This window comes from Anser anser (assembly GCF_964211835.1).
Source record: "Anser anser genome assembly, chromosome: 19".
NCBI lineage: Eukaryota > Metazoa > Chordata > Aves > Anseriformes > Anatidae > Anser > Anser anser.
This window is the reverse complement of record NC_139740.1, coordinates 7,426,723-7,443,103: the sequence shown is the minus strand read 5'-3', so window position 1 is coordinate 7,443,103 and position 16,381 is coordinate 7,426,723. Positions and strand designations below refer to the sequence as shown.

Genomic DNA, 16,381 nt, shown 5'->3' with positions numbered 1-16,381 from the left:
GGCTCAGCCACGTTCGCTGAGAGGAGATGCCAACACTTGGTCCCTGAGCAGCCACGCACTAATTCCACTTCGCCGCCAGCTGCTGAACGATTGCACCGATTGCCATCAGGTGCAGCTCGGGCAGGGAAGGATACCAGGAGCAGGGCAGGGCGAGAACCACAGCATCAAACCTCTCTCCCCTTTGGCTCCCACGGGCAGCAAGCACCGTGCACACACGTGTGGTTGTTCCCCAGACAGCTTCCGACCCCGCTGCCTCATTTCAGCCTGGTGGGGCAGGGGATGGAGCTTCAAAGGCTCAGCCGAGATGCGGAGCCTTGGCATCGGCACGGGGAAGTGCTGCCGGCAGAGCCCCTGCTCCCTTCCCATGTGCTTGGGCACTGCTGGCTCCTCTGGCCACCCCGCTCCGGGCTGGTGCCGTGGGCACCCAGAAGTCAAAGTCCTGCCACCCAAAAGCACCCCAGGGCCGTGGCAGCTGCCTGTGAACGGCACCAGGAAGGAACCACTGCTGGGCTTCACGCACTGACCCAGTTTGGGATGGGCCATGGTAAAGGGATGGCTGGGTGGGAAGAGGGAATGATGGAGGACTTGCATGATTCCTTTAATTTCCTGGCAAAAAGGGAAAAAAAAAATATTTGTTGGCTAAACTCAGCATATTTGCAGCAATACCTCGTGGGACTTCAGCTGAGGTGCCTGGCCACCCTACAAGGGATGCTTAACCTTGCCCTCTGCCTGTTGCTTTGCAGAGCCAGGGGAAAAACGGGTAAAATGTGGTGTTTTCCTGCTATTGAAGGCTCAGCTCCTTGGGTGCAAAGCCGTCCTTTCTTGCAGTGAGTTAGCATTTAGAAAGGCAGACGAGCACAGAGCAAGGTGCTGGAGCACTCTGCCTGCAGGCTGCTGGGGGGGCTGCAGCAGCCCCCCAGCCCCGGCTCACCCCTTCTCCTCCATCCCCAGGCACCCCGAGGGAGAGGAAGAGACCAGGAGGGAGGCTGGCTCTGACCCTGGCACCACGTAGCACCACTCCGGAGTAAAACCAGGTGGGACGTAGCAGTTACAGGGGAGCGAAGCAGCTTGGGGGAAATTGGGGGAAGGAAGTGCTAGCTTGGGGAAAAAAAATGGGTTTTGCCTTTCTGCCCTGCCACACGGCTCATGGACTCTACCTGCTTTTTGATGGTGGTTTCTTTGTGTTTCCCCAAGGATTTACAGGTCTCATTGCCTGTCGGTGAGGCTGTGAAGGCTCTGGAAAAGCAGCTCTTCCTGGGGGGAGGAAATGAGAGAGGTGCTCGGAGCCTGAATTGACCAGATCAGAAGGGAAAAGCACGTTTCTCCGGCACTCCCACTAGCAGCCCAGGTCCCAGGTGAGGGCACATCCAGCCTCTCCTCCCCAGCCTCCTGCCTACTGCCCTGACGTGGGGACATCTCTTAGGGACAGAGCCCACGGGGCTCCAGCTGGGGTGGGCACGGGGCGTGTGGGGGCTGCTGCAGCCTCATATCCTGCACCACAACCCCAGGGTGTGAGGGAGGGCTGCAGGCTCTCCGTCTGCAGATCCCAGTAATCTCAGCCCTGCAAGGACAACTTTGGTGTTGAGGGTGAGGATTCCTTGGCCTGGGCAGGGGCGGGGACATATTTCCTAACGCCCCCCCTAGCCTGCAAAGCACTGACCAAATGCCCACGGGCAGCTCGTGGGCTCGCCCTGCCCTGCCTTCCCTCTGACCAGTTCCCTTATAACCCTGCCCACAGCAGCTCCCAGCCAGCCACTAACCATTCCTCCTCCTCCTCCTGCAGCCTCCCAGCCTTGGCACACGCCGACACCTTCCCCAAAACCCCGCTCCGCGCTGCACCGGCAGCCACAGCACCGACAAAGCCCCAGTGCCTCGGCTCCCCTCCTGCAGCTGAAGGGGATCCGGGGCTAAATGCTGGCAGAGGAGATAAATTCACCCGTTTTGCAGGGGGGACATGGGGGGGCAGCCAGCAGCCCCCTGGCGATGCCCCCTGGGAGCCGCGCCGCAGCCCGCGGGCACGGGGCGATGGCACGTCCCGCTCCCGGCGGCGGGGCTCGCGCGGCCCCCGCAGCTCTCCCATCTATACAAATTCGTTAATAAAAGATCAGTTTGCAGACGCAGCTTGCTGTAGATGACAGCATTAGAGGCGCATCTGCTTCTGCTAAGCACCAGTCTCGTGCTGGGTTTATTTGGTCCATTTGCGGCAGGGAAGAGTTGCTTTCGGCATTCAGAGCTGTCTCGTGTCTGGGAGAGGTGGGGGGGGGGGGAGGAAAGATATATTTTCAGCTCTATTTAGCCACAAAAATTTGGTTTCGGAATAAAGAAAAATATTCCTGTTTGCTGCCAAACCGAGGCAGGCGATCTCCGTGCAAGCCTCCATTTGTTTGAGAACTCAGTGTCCTGTTGGAAAAATAAATGTTCTGATGGGAAAAGCCTATCGGCACGTATCGATCAGTCTTTGGGACCGGTGGACTTGCAAACATCAGCTCCAACCTAGCTGAAAAAGCAATAACCAAAGCTTTTGCTGATAGACACGAGGAAGGCGGAGACGGGTCTCTGCGCTTTTGGCGGGCGAAGCGGTTACACAGCAGAATCCCTGCCGCGGGCACAGCTGCACCGGCCTCACCGCAGCTAACACGAACGCTCAGTGCCAAATACGCGGCTTTTCCACCCAGAACAGGCTGTCTGGGAGAGCTGACCACCGTTGGTGGCCACAGGCAGGATGCGGCGAGGGGGAGAGGAAAGCTCCTGATGTGTGGTGGTGAGAAACCAGCCCGGGACGCGCCTCCTGCCCGCAGGGCTCCCGGGTGCCCTCCCTGCCACCAAGGCAAAGCCAGCCCTACAAGAGCCCCCAGGGGCTTGGCTCTCCGCAGCGACAAGTTCACAAATGCCTCCAGAGGTTTCCTAATAGATTTTTTTTTCCCCTGAAGCTTTCTAATTAACAAACCTCAACTCACTTTCAACATTTTTTTTTTTTCCGTAAAGGAATTATAATGTGCAGGAAGAATAAAAGTGGTGTTTTACCTGGAGCTGCCTTCATTCTATAGCAGATTAAAAGCAAGACGGAGAGTCAATAATGCCAGGAGCAGGGGGGTCAGGGGACGGTGGATAAAAGGCACACGAACCGAAGGCAGCGCAGAAGGGACGGGGGCTGGAGAAACAAAAGCTTGCCTGGATTGGAGCCTCAAAAGCAGAATCAGCTCCTCGGATGAGATAAATCACCTGGGCTCCCTTGACGTGCTGGTATTGCTGCAGCACGGCTTTTGTGTATTGATTTAAGGGAAAATAAAGGTCAGGGGCTGAGCTGCAGGAGGCGTCGGGGCTGAGCCTGTTCGGCTCTGGGCGGCCGGCGGCGAGCAACAAGCAGGAACCGCGTTCAGGCAAGGTCAGGAGCAGGATGGGGACGAGCCCCAAAAGAAATGCACGTGCACTGGCGATGCAACAGCCCCAAAACCTCGGATCAGAGCCCGCTGGAGCCCGTTTGCAGGGTTAGGCCAGGCACAGCCATCCCGGGCTTAGGGAAAATCCAGATTTCAGCACGGACTTTACCATCAGCGACTCCGACCTTTCCTCCCATCTGGCCGCGTACACACAAAATGAGAAAAAAAAACAACAGAAAGGACAACGAGGGGCCAAATGGGAGGGACGCAGACAGCGGGAGGCAGCCTGAAAATGGCACGGGGCTGCGGGGAGCGGGGTCACTGCTCTGCCAACCCGGCGCGCTGGCTACACGGCGGGGTTGGAGATCTGGGGGATAAAGGTCTCCTGAGCTCTGTAGCGGGGCCAGCTCTCCGCCTGGGGACCTCCGAGAGGGTGGATTTCGTGAGAAATGCTCTTTATTTATACTCAAGGAGTTGCAGCCAGCGGCTGAGCTAAGCGGGGTGAGCCCGATGGGGCTGCTGGCCGCTGCGAGGTGTCCGCTGCCCGCGCTGAGATGCGTGAGGGTCCCAGGAGGTCCTCAGGGGGTGGGAATTCGCTCGCCCTCCTCCACTGCGTCGCCCCACAGCTTTAGGACAAAGGCAGGAGCAGCAGTGCCAGCCCTCGCGGGGCCACCGTCAGCTCTCCGCGGGGCCAGGAGGCTGCGGGGACGCGGTCCTGCCACCGTGGCCCCTCCGAGGAGGGGAGGAAGGAAGGGTTGTGACATCTCTGCCTCCCGAAAATACACTTTGGGAAAAACCAAACGGGAAATGAAAGCGCGAGCGGGCTGGGCACAGCTGGGGCCGCTGGAGGTGGTGTGGGACCGGCGGTCCCACGCAGGCTCACGGCGAGCGAAGCTTCGGGGCCGTGCTGGGCTCGGCTCCCCGGGGCTTATCTGACCGTCTGCTTTCATCGTTTGTCCGTGAGAAGGGAAAGGGACCACACAGCAGCAGAAAGGCCTGGAAATCTGTGAGGGAGAGCGTTCCCAGCTCCCTTCCCTCTCCCGTCACCCCTGTATGCGATTGGCTACGGGGGACGTATGGCTCTGTATAGGCTCCAACCCTGTGAGATAACGCCTCGCAATTAAATTCCTAATTACAGCCAGCAAAAGCACTTTCCCAGCTCCGGCCCTCCTGCCTCAGTCACACACGTGGTCGAACTGATGGAGCAAGTGAGCCGGGGCCCCACCTTGCCAGGTCCGTCTGCTCCATCCCCTCCACGTCAAACACTGCTCCCTGCCCTCCGCTCCAAGACATCCTGAAGGTTTCCTGCATCCAAAAAGTTGCCATTTTCTTGGGGAATTTAAAAAAAAAAAAGAAAAAAGAAAAGCAAAGCTACAATAGAAATGGGGGGAGGAAATTGCTTCAAGCTTCTTAACTATCTCATGGAACAAAAATGCTGCTTAGGGCTGTTCAGGGAAAGAGAGGGTCAAATGTCCCTCATTAACACTGATTTACTAAGAGGGCTGGGAAGCGGGAGGGGGACACAGTCCAGCTGCCTGGCTCCGTGCACCGGCCTGGGATCCAGGACCCGTGACGGGGCGGTGGGTTTTCCAGCAGAGGGTGGAAACCCGCGGACCTCACCTGCTCTGACGTGGTGGCAGGGCTCCCTGGGCTGCCAGCAGAAGCGTGGAAAACTGGTGATTTTGTGAAAAGAGCAGAACTGGAGTCCTCGGCGGGAAGCTGGCGCTGGGTCAGGGCAGCAGCCGGCCCCGGGCAGCTGGAGCCTGGCGAAGGGGAAAGGGAGAAGGCTGGCCCAGATTTGAGGGTGTAAACCAGCAGGGTTCCTCTCCAGAGAGAGCTCAATTACATTGATTTACACTTGCTGCGGATTTGGTCCATTCAACCCAATTAAAACTCCAGAGGAAGTGCAGAGAGGCAGGATGTAATTACCCGCGCTGGAATCCCAGCTCGGAACAGGAGGCAGAGCTCTCCGGATCAAATTAATCCCTGGTGCAACTCTGCCGAAGTTACACCAGGGCTATAATTGGCCTGAAACATTTTAACTATCTCATTTAATGTTATTCATGCTCTGCTGGAGATGAGAATGTTTATCCTAAATGAGAGACTCTAATGCTCCATAGCAATAATAGAGTGTGAGGCTTATGCGGTTTCTCATTTACGAGGATGCTGGGGAGGCCAGATTGTCACAGAAGATGCGGCAGATCTGGACTCCCCAAAACTTTAACCATTTCCAGGGCTCCTGCGCTGGCTGCTCTTCCCGTCCTCCCTCCTCCAGCACCCATCTCTTGGAGATGCTGGGGGCTGGAGTAGGGAAGCAGAGGGAACGGAAAGCACTGAGACAGGCCCTCCCAGATGAAAGCTCCGATAAATCAGCAGAAATGACATTTCCTTGCAACAGCCTCGATTCCCCGGTGATCGTGGAAGAGGGGATTTCCACTGCCGGGGGCCTGTCCCCGAGCCTCTGCCGGGAAGCAGCCCCCAGGTCCCCGCGGGGGGATTGGGGTCAGCGGTGCCGGACGGACACCCCCACGGACACTGCTCCCTGCTGCCGTCCCTGGGGCATCCTCCGGCACGAGGACGGGATGATTCCCGGAAAGCAAAGGCTGCAGCCCTCCTTCCCCCTGTGCTCTGGCCGTGGGCTCCTTGCCACGGCCGTGGTTTAGCCCCGCATCCTCCCGCACGCCCCGCATCCTCCCGGAGCCAGCCTGGCAGGTACCGCTCGCTGCGGGCAGCGCTGAGCTGTCGGAGGCTTTGCTATGATCCATCATTAAACCCTATTTCCACTCCCCAGGCTGCTGTTAAGACAGATCCCTGGTCGTTCTCTCTGCTCCTTTGCCAGTGCAAACCACAGGAAAGGCAGACTGCTTGTTCCAAAGACGTTTTTAATGCCCTGTGGCTTAGCAGAGGCTCGAGCGTTACAATTCATTCTGGCTCCTCTGTGTTCTTCAGAGGGCGTCAGCTCCTTCTCTCGATACTTCCTCGCTCTTTATAGAAATTACCCTAGTTTTAATTTCCAGGGCTTCCAGACTGCTTTTAACAATGCTGAGCTTTCAAGTTGCTTCCTCCAAACTTTCTCCAGCCATGCTTTCCCAGAGCCTAAATAGCTTCGATTATTCCCAGATGTTTCTCATTCGCTAACCCTGGAGCAGTACTGTGCAACCGCTTGTAAAGACAACTGGTAGCAAGCAACCTGGGTTCTCTGTCCTGCTTCACCAATTTCTTCCCAAGCAGAGCAGCGATGGGATTTGTCACGGGGATGCAATGCCTCTGGCACCAGGTTATCGTTCTAGAGAGAACTGGCCTGGAGGTGGCTGAAATCCTAAGAAAACCCTCCAAAAGCGCAGGTCATCCTCTCCCCCCCGGTTTCTCCTTGACGCCTGTGCTGAGATCTCGAAGCAGGATGGTGCTGTGGGGCCAGAGGCCCAGAGGGAAGCCCACGAGCAGGCACCACGAGCCCAAAGGACCTCATTCCACCCAGGCTGGACTCGAGCCGCGACCACGCCACGCGGCCAAAGGCACGACTGCAGCCCTGCTCTGCCTGGCCAAGTTTTGCTTGGCCCGGGAGGACGCAGGCAGGAGCGAGTGCGGGGAGTAAGGGGCTTCACCCGGCTGGCGGAGCTCCCGACAAACCCCTGAGGCCCCCCCGACCCCGGCAGTCCTGCAGTCTCACGCTTCACGCGCTGCTAACCGCCCACAAAACATCCCCATTCCCACCAGCAGAGAGCCAGGGTGTAGCCGAGCTGGCGGAAGATGACGTTCTTCTTATCCACCATAAATCTTCCCACAATCACCCCGAGTACCCTGTATTTCTTGGTCCCTCCACCCATCCTGGATCCTTCCCCTTCCCTTTCTCAACTCCGCAGACCCCAGGGTCACCGGGATGGGTGTGAGCGCACCACGCAGCATCCCCCTCCTGCACGTGGAGGAGCAGGGCATGGAGCAACCAGGAGGAGAAAAACAAGAAGGGAGAAGGTCCTCCCGCAGCTAAGCCCACGTACAGCCAGGCCGACCCTGCCCCAAGGCAGAGGGGCTGGCACCCCGCAGCACCCACCCCACCGCAGCATGGTGCTGAGCCACCGGGGCCGTGCCTCGGAGGAGGAGCAGAGCACTGAGCTGCGAGCGAGGAGTGTCGGTGCTTGGAAAGCGCAACCAATTTGCTGTCAGTACAGTTCATGCCTCTCCGCCAGTGCCCAGAATAACAAATCCCCTTCCACCGGCCGAGCCTGAATTGCTGGAGGAAGCTGCCGAGAAACTTAATTGATTAGCTGGGTGCGTGCGCAGAAAAACATCGCCCGGCATCAAGGAAGTCACTGTGCTGACAGTTACTGCAGGCACTGGGGGGAGATGGGAGAGAGACCAGCTGCAGGTTTTTAAATCACACAGCCCCTTCTTTTAGCCTGGGAACAAGGCGAGGCCTGTTTCCGTGGGGTGACCGGTTCTGCAGTGGCGTCGAGGGGCTGGAGCATCGGGGCAGCGCGCTGGGGCTGGCCGGGCACGGTGCGCTCCTCAGCCCGGCAGGGATGAAGGCTTGGGGGTCCCTGCACGCCTCACTGGTCCCTTGGGCATCAGCAGGAGATGCCCTGAGAGCATCCTCAGCATCCTGCGGTCCTGCAGCCATCTCCTCCCACGGCCAGGCTGCCAGATTCACGCCCCTCGCTGTGTCCTGCCCTGCAGGAGCGCAGCCCGCGGCTGTCACGGCGCAGGATCGCTTCCCCTGGCAGAAGCAAACAAGCAGCCAAAGGCCTGCCGGGGCTGCGAACCTGCCTGTCACGTTCCCTGACAGCCCCGAAACCTTTGGCTGCCTGTGTTTTTCCCCAACTGTCAGTGCCCGTCACAGCCCGTGTTTAAGCCTCCCATCCGGAAAGCTTCCCCGAGCCCTCCGCAAAAGGGGCAGAGAGGGCATGCGCCGTGCCCCGAGAGGTTGGGCACCGTCACAGGCACAAGAACCGACGCTGCCGGGGCTCTGCAGCTCCCTCGCTCCCCGCAGCAAGCAAGGGCAGAGCCAAACATGAGCCAGCTCTAACTCCTGGCTCCCTCCAATCACATGTCCCCGGCTTTTTGGCCAGGGGAAGCCAGAGAGAAGGGCAAGGGCTCAGCCCTCCCGCGCGCTCTCTGCTGCGCAGCACTGTTCTCCTGCCCCCCTGCTTCCCCTGCTGCTGCTATTTGACCTGAGCAGCCCCGAGGAATTTTAGTCACGGTGCATTCCTAGCGCAGCATCTGTTTTCTAGAGCAAAACGGGAACAGCTGCCAAGAAACAAATCTTCCCCCGACGCCTGGCACTTCTCATGGGTGGAACGAAACTTCTTGAAACCCCGGGAGAAAAACCGCCAGAGCTCAGCTGCAGCGAAAGCCATCCCCTGCAGGGAGGGGGCGCAGACAGAGAGTAATGAACTCCGTGACAGCAGCCATACGGCACCGCTCCGAAAGCCTCGAGTGGAAGAGGAGCTAAAGAAAGATCCCTTCTTCCCTTGCTGAAGGCAGCGCTGCAGGGAAGAGTGCACTTTGGCTGACCCCCCCCCGCCCCAGCATCCACGTCCAGCATCCTGCTACCTGCCCGGGCCTGCTGCGCCTATTGTCACCAGGCAGAGACGGTGGCAATAGGGGACGTGCCGAACATACACACGGCTTGTTGTGAAAGGGCTTTTGAGGTTCGTCAGGGCTCGGCGAGGGCTGTCCCCCAGGGCTGTGAGAAAAGCAGGTCCTGTTGGGTCCAGCGAGGAGGGATGCACGCAGGGGTGGCACGGGCTGAGCAGGGTCCTGGACTGCAGGTGGAACTATCCATGTTCCTGGGACAGCAGAGCTTACAAATATACATAACCCCCTTCCCCAAGGGGATAATATCCCCCCAGGTACGTGGGACGGAGCCTGCAACAGCCTCCGTCGTGCCCACGGGTCGCTTCCCGGATTGCTGTGGCTCAGCAGGCTCTCAGGGAGGGTAAAGGCTGGTGCAGACGGAGCCTCCGAGTGCTGGGGGAAGGAGCAGAGCAGCGCGGGGAGCTGACGCGCCAGGCACAGCTCTGGCTCTGCTTCAGGGAACAGGGAGGGGGGCAGGCAGCCCTTCCTCCACCGAGGCTGCAGGAGGCAGCCTGCCGACAGCACGGAGGCAACGCGCTGCTCCTCGTTCGCCCTGCTCAGGACCGAGGTCTGAATCGTGTGCGCACCCACCGCAGTCAGCACTCAGCGGCCTCAGCCCGGACTGACGGCACCAGGGCTGATGGGCGATCAGCTCCACCTTCCCCGTGCATCGTTTTAGCACGGCGTGGTCAAAACAGACCCGCTGAGGGAGCTGCCGGCCACAATCTCACACCACCGCAGCGCCTCACCCGAGCAGGGGCATCGCACCTTTCCTCCTGCCGCGAGGCTTTTCAGGCACGAAGCCTGTAGGGTTCACTGCTAGGACAGCCGTAGCGCTGAGCCGGGAAGCCCGAGGCAGTGACACCAGGTTGACTGCAGTTTGGATGCACTCAGGTTTTGCCGCGAAGGTAACGCGGAGTTCACACCGCGTCGCAGCCTCGGCCACGGGGTCCCAGGGGGCTGCCGCGAGCGCCACAGCGGCTGGAGCTGCCGGCTGCAGGCTCGTCGTGGCAGCTCTTCAGCAAGCTGAATACGGACAAAATAAAAATAAAATAAAAGTCCGATCCTTGACAAAGCGAGGGTTCATTTGTCATTCATCCAGGATCTCAGGTCAGGTCCACAGAGCGAGCCGGCCCCACGAGAGCAGACTGCAGCTTCTCCTTCCGCCTCTTGGCTGGGCCAGGCCGTTCTGTTACAACGACGCGCGAGAAGTCCACTGCCGCAAACACCATCTGCTGACGAGGAGGAAGGTTTCACGCTGTGTCGGTCTCTTTTATCTCGGTGTAGGTTCTGCACAGAGCTGGCTGGAGTTGGAAAGGCGAAGGAGACCCCAGCAATAGCTTTTGCTGGTGCTGGTGGGACGGGAGCAGGCTCCGGGGAGGCAGGAGTGCCCGCCAGCAGGGCTTATTCTCCTATGTCCCCCCGCCCAGGATGCAGCCTTTTTCCCAGCCCCTAAACTCTTTCCCCGGGAAAAGCCCCTTTCCCTGGGATCCCCTTGGGGGTGGTGTCCCAAAGAGCAGGACAGATGCTCCAGGGCTCGGGATCTGGAGCATCAGATCCACCCAGAGGCTGGAGGGCAGCCTCTGCTCCCCGGCAAGCCCTCGATACCCAGGGCTCCAGGTCCCCAAGACCCCCTCAGCCTGGAGCCAAGCCCGCATGCAGCTCTAGCCCCTCAGCAGTAAGGAGCTGAATTCAAACATACTCCATTGCCAGCTGTGCGTTCAGACAGCAATCATCTAGGGTTTCTGCTGCGCTAACGCTCCAGGTGCCGGCGGTGCTGCTGATGCAGACGAGGAAGGAGAGGAAACGGGGTGGGAACTGGGAGCCCCCCCATACCCATAGGTGCTCGGGGGAGCTCCTGCCCCACTCCCATGTGGGCGAGACACCCCGTCAGCCAGCCGACGCTCAGCACCTCCACTGAGCTCCCCAGCTCCTGCCGGAGTCTGGCCACCGTGAATTTTAGGTCTGGGAAAGGGAAAACCTCGCAGGGAGCACTCAGCCCCTGACCCCAAGCGGAGATGCCCTGGCTGTGAACCGGGATCCTACAGCACGAGGTGCTGGCCAAGCCCCGACATCAAAGGCAGCGCCAGTGCCAAACTGCAGCCTCTTGGAGGAAGAGGTTAGGGAAGTAATAATGAATTTGGAGCCTCCCAAAGCGTGTTGGCAGCTGGATCCTCTGGGTGAATAAAGCCCTGCCAAAAATTAAGGGTTGTTTCTGCAAAGCTCAAACAGCAAACTTGTTTGTCTTTCCTCCTTCCCCTCCCAATCCTGATGTTGTTTTAAACATTTACAGAGAACTTTATACTGTTTAAATAATGATTGGGGAGTGGGGTATGTGTGCGTGCGTGTTGTTTCCACTTTTTTGCCAGCTGCACTAAGTCAGCAGCACTGCACACACAGCTTCTGGTAAATCAGGTGCTGCAGTTTGAGAAGTCAGCCCTGCCTTGTTTGCTTTCCCCCCCCTGCGAACCTGGGTCATGTCCCACCAGGGGAAGGGGACACCCTGAGAGCAGCCAGCCTCAGCCACTCCTCTGCGTGTCCGTGTCGGAGTGCCAGCAAGTGCAGCCCCCCGTTTGCTGCATAAAGGGGTGCGCATCCAGCCCCCCACACACGCACAGCCCCCAGGCAGCGCTCCCCAAGACACAGGCTACGCGCAGCGATGCTTTCTGCCCCTAACACTTTGGGGAGAAGGTGGAGGAGGATTTTGCGGTGCCTGAGCTCTGCCATCCCCGAGCACAGGAGCTAGGGAAGATCAGCCATCTCCCGTGGCGCGCGTTCGCCCGCCCACCGCCTTCAGCAGCGAGGCTGCTCGAGATGACAGCTGGGGGGAGAAAGGAGAGCGCTGGAGATGTGCAGGAGGAGAGACGGCTGAAGACACACCAACCTTTACGCAACAGCAAGAGCGCGAGGTCAATGGCAAAGCCGCGGCACACGTGGTGGTAGTTACCGCAGGAAGAAAGGCGCGTGAATCTCTTTTTTGGGCAGGCCTCCAAGAATTTTGGGGGCTGCGTTGGGCTGATGGAGCTTTACTCGCAACCTGGCAGGAGCTGGGGGGGGAAGGGAGCGAGGAAGGCTGTTGAGAAGAGCTAGAGGTTTCTGCAGGATGTTTGGACTGTGCAAGAGCACGGAGACGCGAGTATGAGACATGCTGGGGAAGCAGGATGTGGGATAGAGAAAATGTTTACACAGTCAACCGTGGGCTAATCCATGGGAGGCTTTAAAGACCATAAAAGCCATCTGTAAGTGGATAGAGCACATTCTGTAGGAAAGCCGTGGTTTGAAACAATGCTACCCTCGTTCTTTGATCTGTCCTGAAGAGAGCAGGCTCGAGAGCCTAAAAAGGAGGGGAGGATTTGTAGATCCGTAAGTTCTGCTGGCACAGGCAGGGTGGGTAAGGAGGACTGCTCAGGATCTCTTCCCATACAAGAAGCTGGGGCTGTTCAAACAAAAGTAACAAGAGCCAGGTAGAGGAGAAAAAAAAAAAAAAAAAAAGGAGGCTGGTTCCTCCCACAGCATGGGCAAATCCCCCCCACAGGAGGGAACAGATGTTACGGGTCCACAGGGACATTGGACCTGTTCATGGAAAAGAGTTGTTGAAATCTCCGTTCAAGAGAAAAATCCACTAGTGGATGCACAGAACCGACACCTGGAAACAGCACACTGTGCTGGACGGCCCTTGGTCTGATCAGGGCTCACTCCAGGAGATGTCATCTGGGGATTGCCCTCAGGAGATGCTCTTACAGCAGGAGGAACGATCACAGCTCTTGGACCAACCGCCCTCTGCAATCTAGAGAGATCTCAGTTTGCCACCTTGGGCATGGTCAGCTTTAGGCATTCAGCCTGCTTCCTCTGCGCAAGGGCAAGGAAAATGACCTAAAGGGACCTGAAATAATGTGATCCTTCATCATTTAAGCACATTCGTTCCCATTAAGCAATGAAACTAGCAGAGATGCTATTCCTAAAAGTACCTCTAAACAATTACCTCCTTCGTTTGGTGTGAACAATGGGAAGCAAGTGGTGAGCCAGATGCAACGTATGCAGCTCTCCATTTCCAGCCTCCAGAAGGAAGAAGTGTCGGTGATTCGTGGTGTTCTCCAACACCACCGCTCGACCTTGGTGCAGCTTATGCTGATTACGTGCAAGAATATGCCTGTTCGCTCCGTGCGTGCCTAGCATACTTCCTCTATCTAAGCATGATAGGTGAAATATTGCTTATATGACAGTGCAGTTTGCATTGACTGAATCAACGGCTGCTTGGCTGAGTAATCCAGGCAAACAAACACTGCTTGTGATAAAAGACGACCTGAGAGTTTCCTCATCAGTATTGCCTAGATATTTTTTTATACCATTTCACTCCCTTTGTGCTTACCATGCCTTTAATCTTCTAGGCTGACGCAGAAAATAGAGAGGATCCAGCTCTTTGCTCAAAGCAAGGTCAACTCCTGGCAACTGCTTATCTAGCTTGGCCTTAAAGGTCTTCAGCGGTGGCAGCCTTCCTCCTGGTTTCACTCACGTTACAGCGTGGAAGTTTTTCCTACCATTTTCGAGTGCCTTTGTGTAGCTGTACACACCTGGGTATGCTCTGAGGATATACGCTTTAAACAAACATCTTCATTGATGAAGGAGCTGGATTCCTCCTGCTGCTGTTTCAACAAGACATACGTCTGGCCCCAGAACAACGTGCAATCAGAACAACGTGCTGCGTGCTCTCTGTTCCGATCCCAGGAACGAAGCTGTGAGCACAGCCTGGGTAGCTTTGACCAGGTGGTCACTGTCTATCTGGGACATCAGATCTGAAGCTAAACGGCCAGTTGATCACCTTGTCTCCATCCCCCAATATGATCTTAAGCTCTATTCCCCACCACAGTTGAGGACAGCACATTGGGACCAAGTTTGCCGCAACGTGCCCAAAACTCAGTTGAGGAAAGGGGCAAGAAATGGGAAGAACAGTGGAGGGAAGCTGGGAAGGAAACCATGCCTAAGCTGAGGGGCTGGCATTGCCATTTCTTTGGCTGTTCAGCACCATCAAGAGAAGAACGGGGAACCTCTTCTGTTCTCCACCTGCAGGAATCCACACTGTGGCCCTGCCTGCAGATACCCACGCTCCCAGACGGGCCACCCCTTCACTTGACAGATATTCCATAAAGATAAAGCCCTTGTTATTCAGCACAAAGCTCAGCCTTTAGATAGGCCCCAGTTACAGCAGAGCATTTCTGAGGCCGCTAGAGTTCTGTTTAAGCATACAGGACAGGCTGTAGAGGAATGGGTTTGAGCATGCATTTAACATTAAACGGAGGCTTAAGGGCTTTGCTACTGGGGGAAGGGAAGGATGTTTTGTTTGCAGCATGCCCTGTCCTGTGTGGGAAGATGTTGCTCCTGTCTGCTACCGAGCTCCAAAGAGCCTTTCTTGCATTGCTTGGGACTGATCTGAAGCAGCAGGATTTGGGATCTCATGGCAGGCTTTTCTTAACTCTACAGATCCTTCTCCCTTACAAGCCTGGCACCTGAAATACCAGCAAGCACTCTCCAGCCGAACCCCAGGGAACCGTTCTTTGTGCCCTGCTGTGCACGCAGCGGAGACAAGCATCAATCTGGTTACCCCCCGCACCTCGGCTTCTCCTCGCGCTTTGCAGTTCAAGCCACACAGGGGGCTGATGCAGTTAGCCATGGGGGACTCGCTTCTTAATGCGTTCAAATACCCCGCTTGCTTCCCCCGGCCATATGTCGAAGATGATAACCTCAGCAGGGCGTCTCTGAGCCTGACGCTTTGTTCCTCCAGGCTTTGTGGAACCCTGTCTGCAGGGTGGGACTGGGGCTGCTGCAAGGAGGGGGGGGGAGAACTGAGCTGCTATCAGTTAAGTGTGGAGAGTTGTTCCCCAGGCAGACTCGCAGGCAGCCAAGAGGGGAAAAGGGTGGGAAACTGGGAGGAGACCTCATCCTTCAATTAAAGCGTGGGATCAAAGCCCAGCTGAAGTTGGAGGGGTTCTGTCATTGATTTCTGTTTAGTTTTCTTTCTTCCTTTCCCTTCTCGGTCACATATTCTGCCCATTTTCCTGTTCTCTGATCTGGGGATAACCAAATACCCTACAGCAGCGCTCGAACTTCTTTGCGGAGAGTAACGCTGTGGCTTTGCAAGATAGATACTGAAAAACCTCCAGAAAGCAGAAGGGTAAGGCCTTAATCTAGTGTAGGACTGACTGGAGGAAGTGATCCACTCCAGATGATCTGGTGGGAAGAAGCTGGAAGCAGCCCCAGAATGATCACACGTAGAAGATCCCCGTGCCCTTTTAATAGCTTTCTTTACTTGCTCAACAAAAATAGAAGTCCTTTCAAAGGCCGGAGGAAGAAAACACCGTAACTAATGGAGATCAGCCACAGGAAATCCATCAAAATTATATCCAAATTGCCTTTGGGAGAAGCTTGGCAACTGCCTGAGGAAGCAGAACGTAGTCAGCCAGAACCACCCAGAGCAGACTGTTCGCATCCCTGGGAAGGCTCAGAGCCCTCGGGGGAGCCACCACCACCTTCTGCTGACCTCTGGGAGGCTTCGCCTTGCTCTGCAGCTCCTGGGCGAAGCTCGCACGACGAAGATGTGTGTAGCAGGGACGCCCTCTAAAGGGAAGATCAGGGAAAACCTGATCGAGTCACGCAGGCAAAGTTGGAAAGATTTAAGAATAAGGGCACGGGAGAGGCGATGACCACCTCTCCTCATCCAAGGTCTTTGTTCTGCTTCTCAAGCACGGTTGGAAATATGATTTATGCATTACAATCACGAATAAATCCAGCCAAACTACTGCACACTTAGCTAACGCCATTCACCTGAGCTTTTAGTTGAGTCAGTTCATTACTCGACACCTGGCTGAGCTCATCCATTTATAAGAATAAGCAACAATTACTCCGTGGTGTGAGCAGCTTCCACCCCAAAATTAAGATGGATTAAGACAGTTCTGTCCTTCCAGGATCCAAACACTGCACGAGGCAGGATTTTAGTTGTTTTATTTTAAAACTTGATGTCCCTTGGGGATTTAAAAGGCTAAAGATAGTTTGAGTTTTACGTATCTGCTTCTCTGGAAGGCTAAAAGCAGGCAGGCAGGTTGCCAGACATCTTCGCAGACTGCAGTGGCAGAGGCCATTGCAACAAAGGCAGTGTTAATTACTTCCATTCTCTATCATCGGCTGCCCTCTTGCTCTCCCTTCCCCCCAGGTCAAGCACCCTGCAGCAGGCTATTGCAGGACACAAGGGCTCCGGAGCCAGCTCCCACCAGGGCAGGACATGGGACTTGCTGTGAGCAGCTCCCTTTGTGGTCCTGTGTTCCCCGCCAGGGCAGCCCACGGGGATTTTCACAGCTAGTGGAGGGCACAGGAGGCTGGGGAAGACCTTGTAGTTAGCTACCTACACTGGAAGAAGCTTATTTTAACAGCACATT

General features: G+C 56.6%; 2 protein-coding genes across 7 annotated transcripts in view; one reads left to right on the top strand and one right to left on the bottom strand.

The window, feature by feature from the left end:
- The window catches only part of LOC310883935 (uncharacterized protein), a gene marked incomplete at its 3' end in the record, with an annotated part of 17,535 nt that extends 15,614 nt beyond the window's left edge, over positions 1-1,921 (top strand). For all 5 annotated transcript variants that reach the window (XR_014573943.1, XR_014573944.1, XR_014573945.1 and 2 more), the window contains 3 exons: positions 952-1,034; positions 1,195-1,355; positions 1,784-1,921. The remainder of the gene's footprint in view (positions 1-951; positions 1,035-1,194; positions 1,356-1,783) is intronic.
- Positions 106-16,381, bottom strand: LOC310883936 (uncharacterized protein; the record flags this gene model as incomplete). Of its 2 annotated transcripts, none has more annotated exons than XM_083805026.1 (3): positions 106-606; positions 1,158-1,254; positions 1,761-2,080. In XM_083805026.1, 3 exons carry the CDS (start codon positions 2,078-2,080, stop codon positions 106-108), a joined length of 918 nt encoding a protein of 305 aa, XP_083661152.1. The 2 variants fall into 2 exon arrangements, 1 of the variants encoding a protein (XP_083661152.1); XR_014573948.1 differs by lacking the exon at positions 1,761-2,080 and adding an exon at positions 5,001-16,381 and having other exon boundaries at positions 404-606.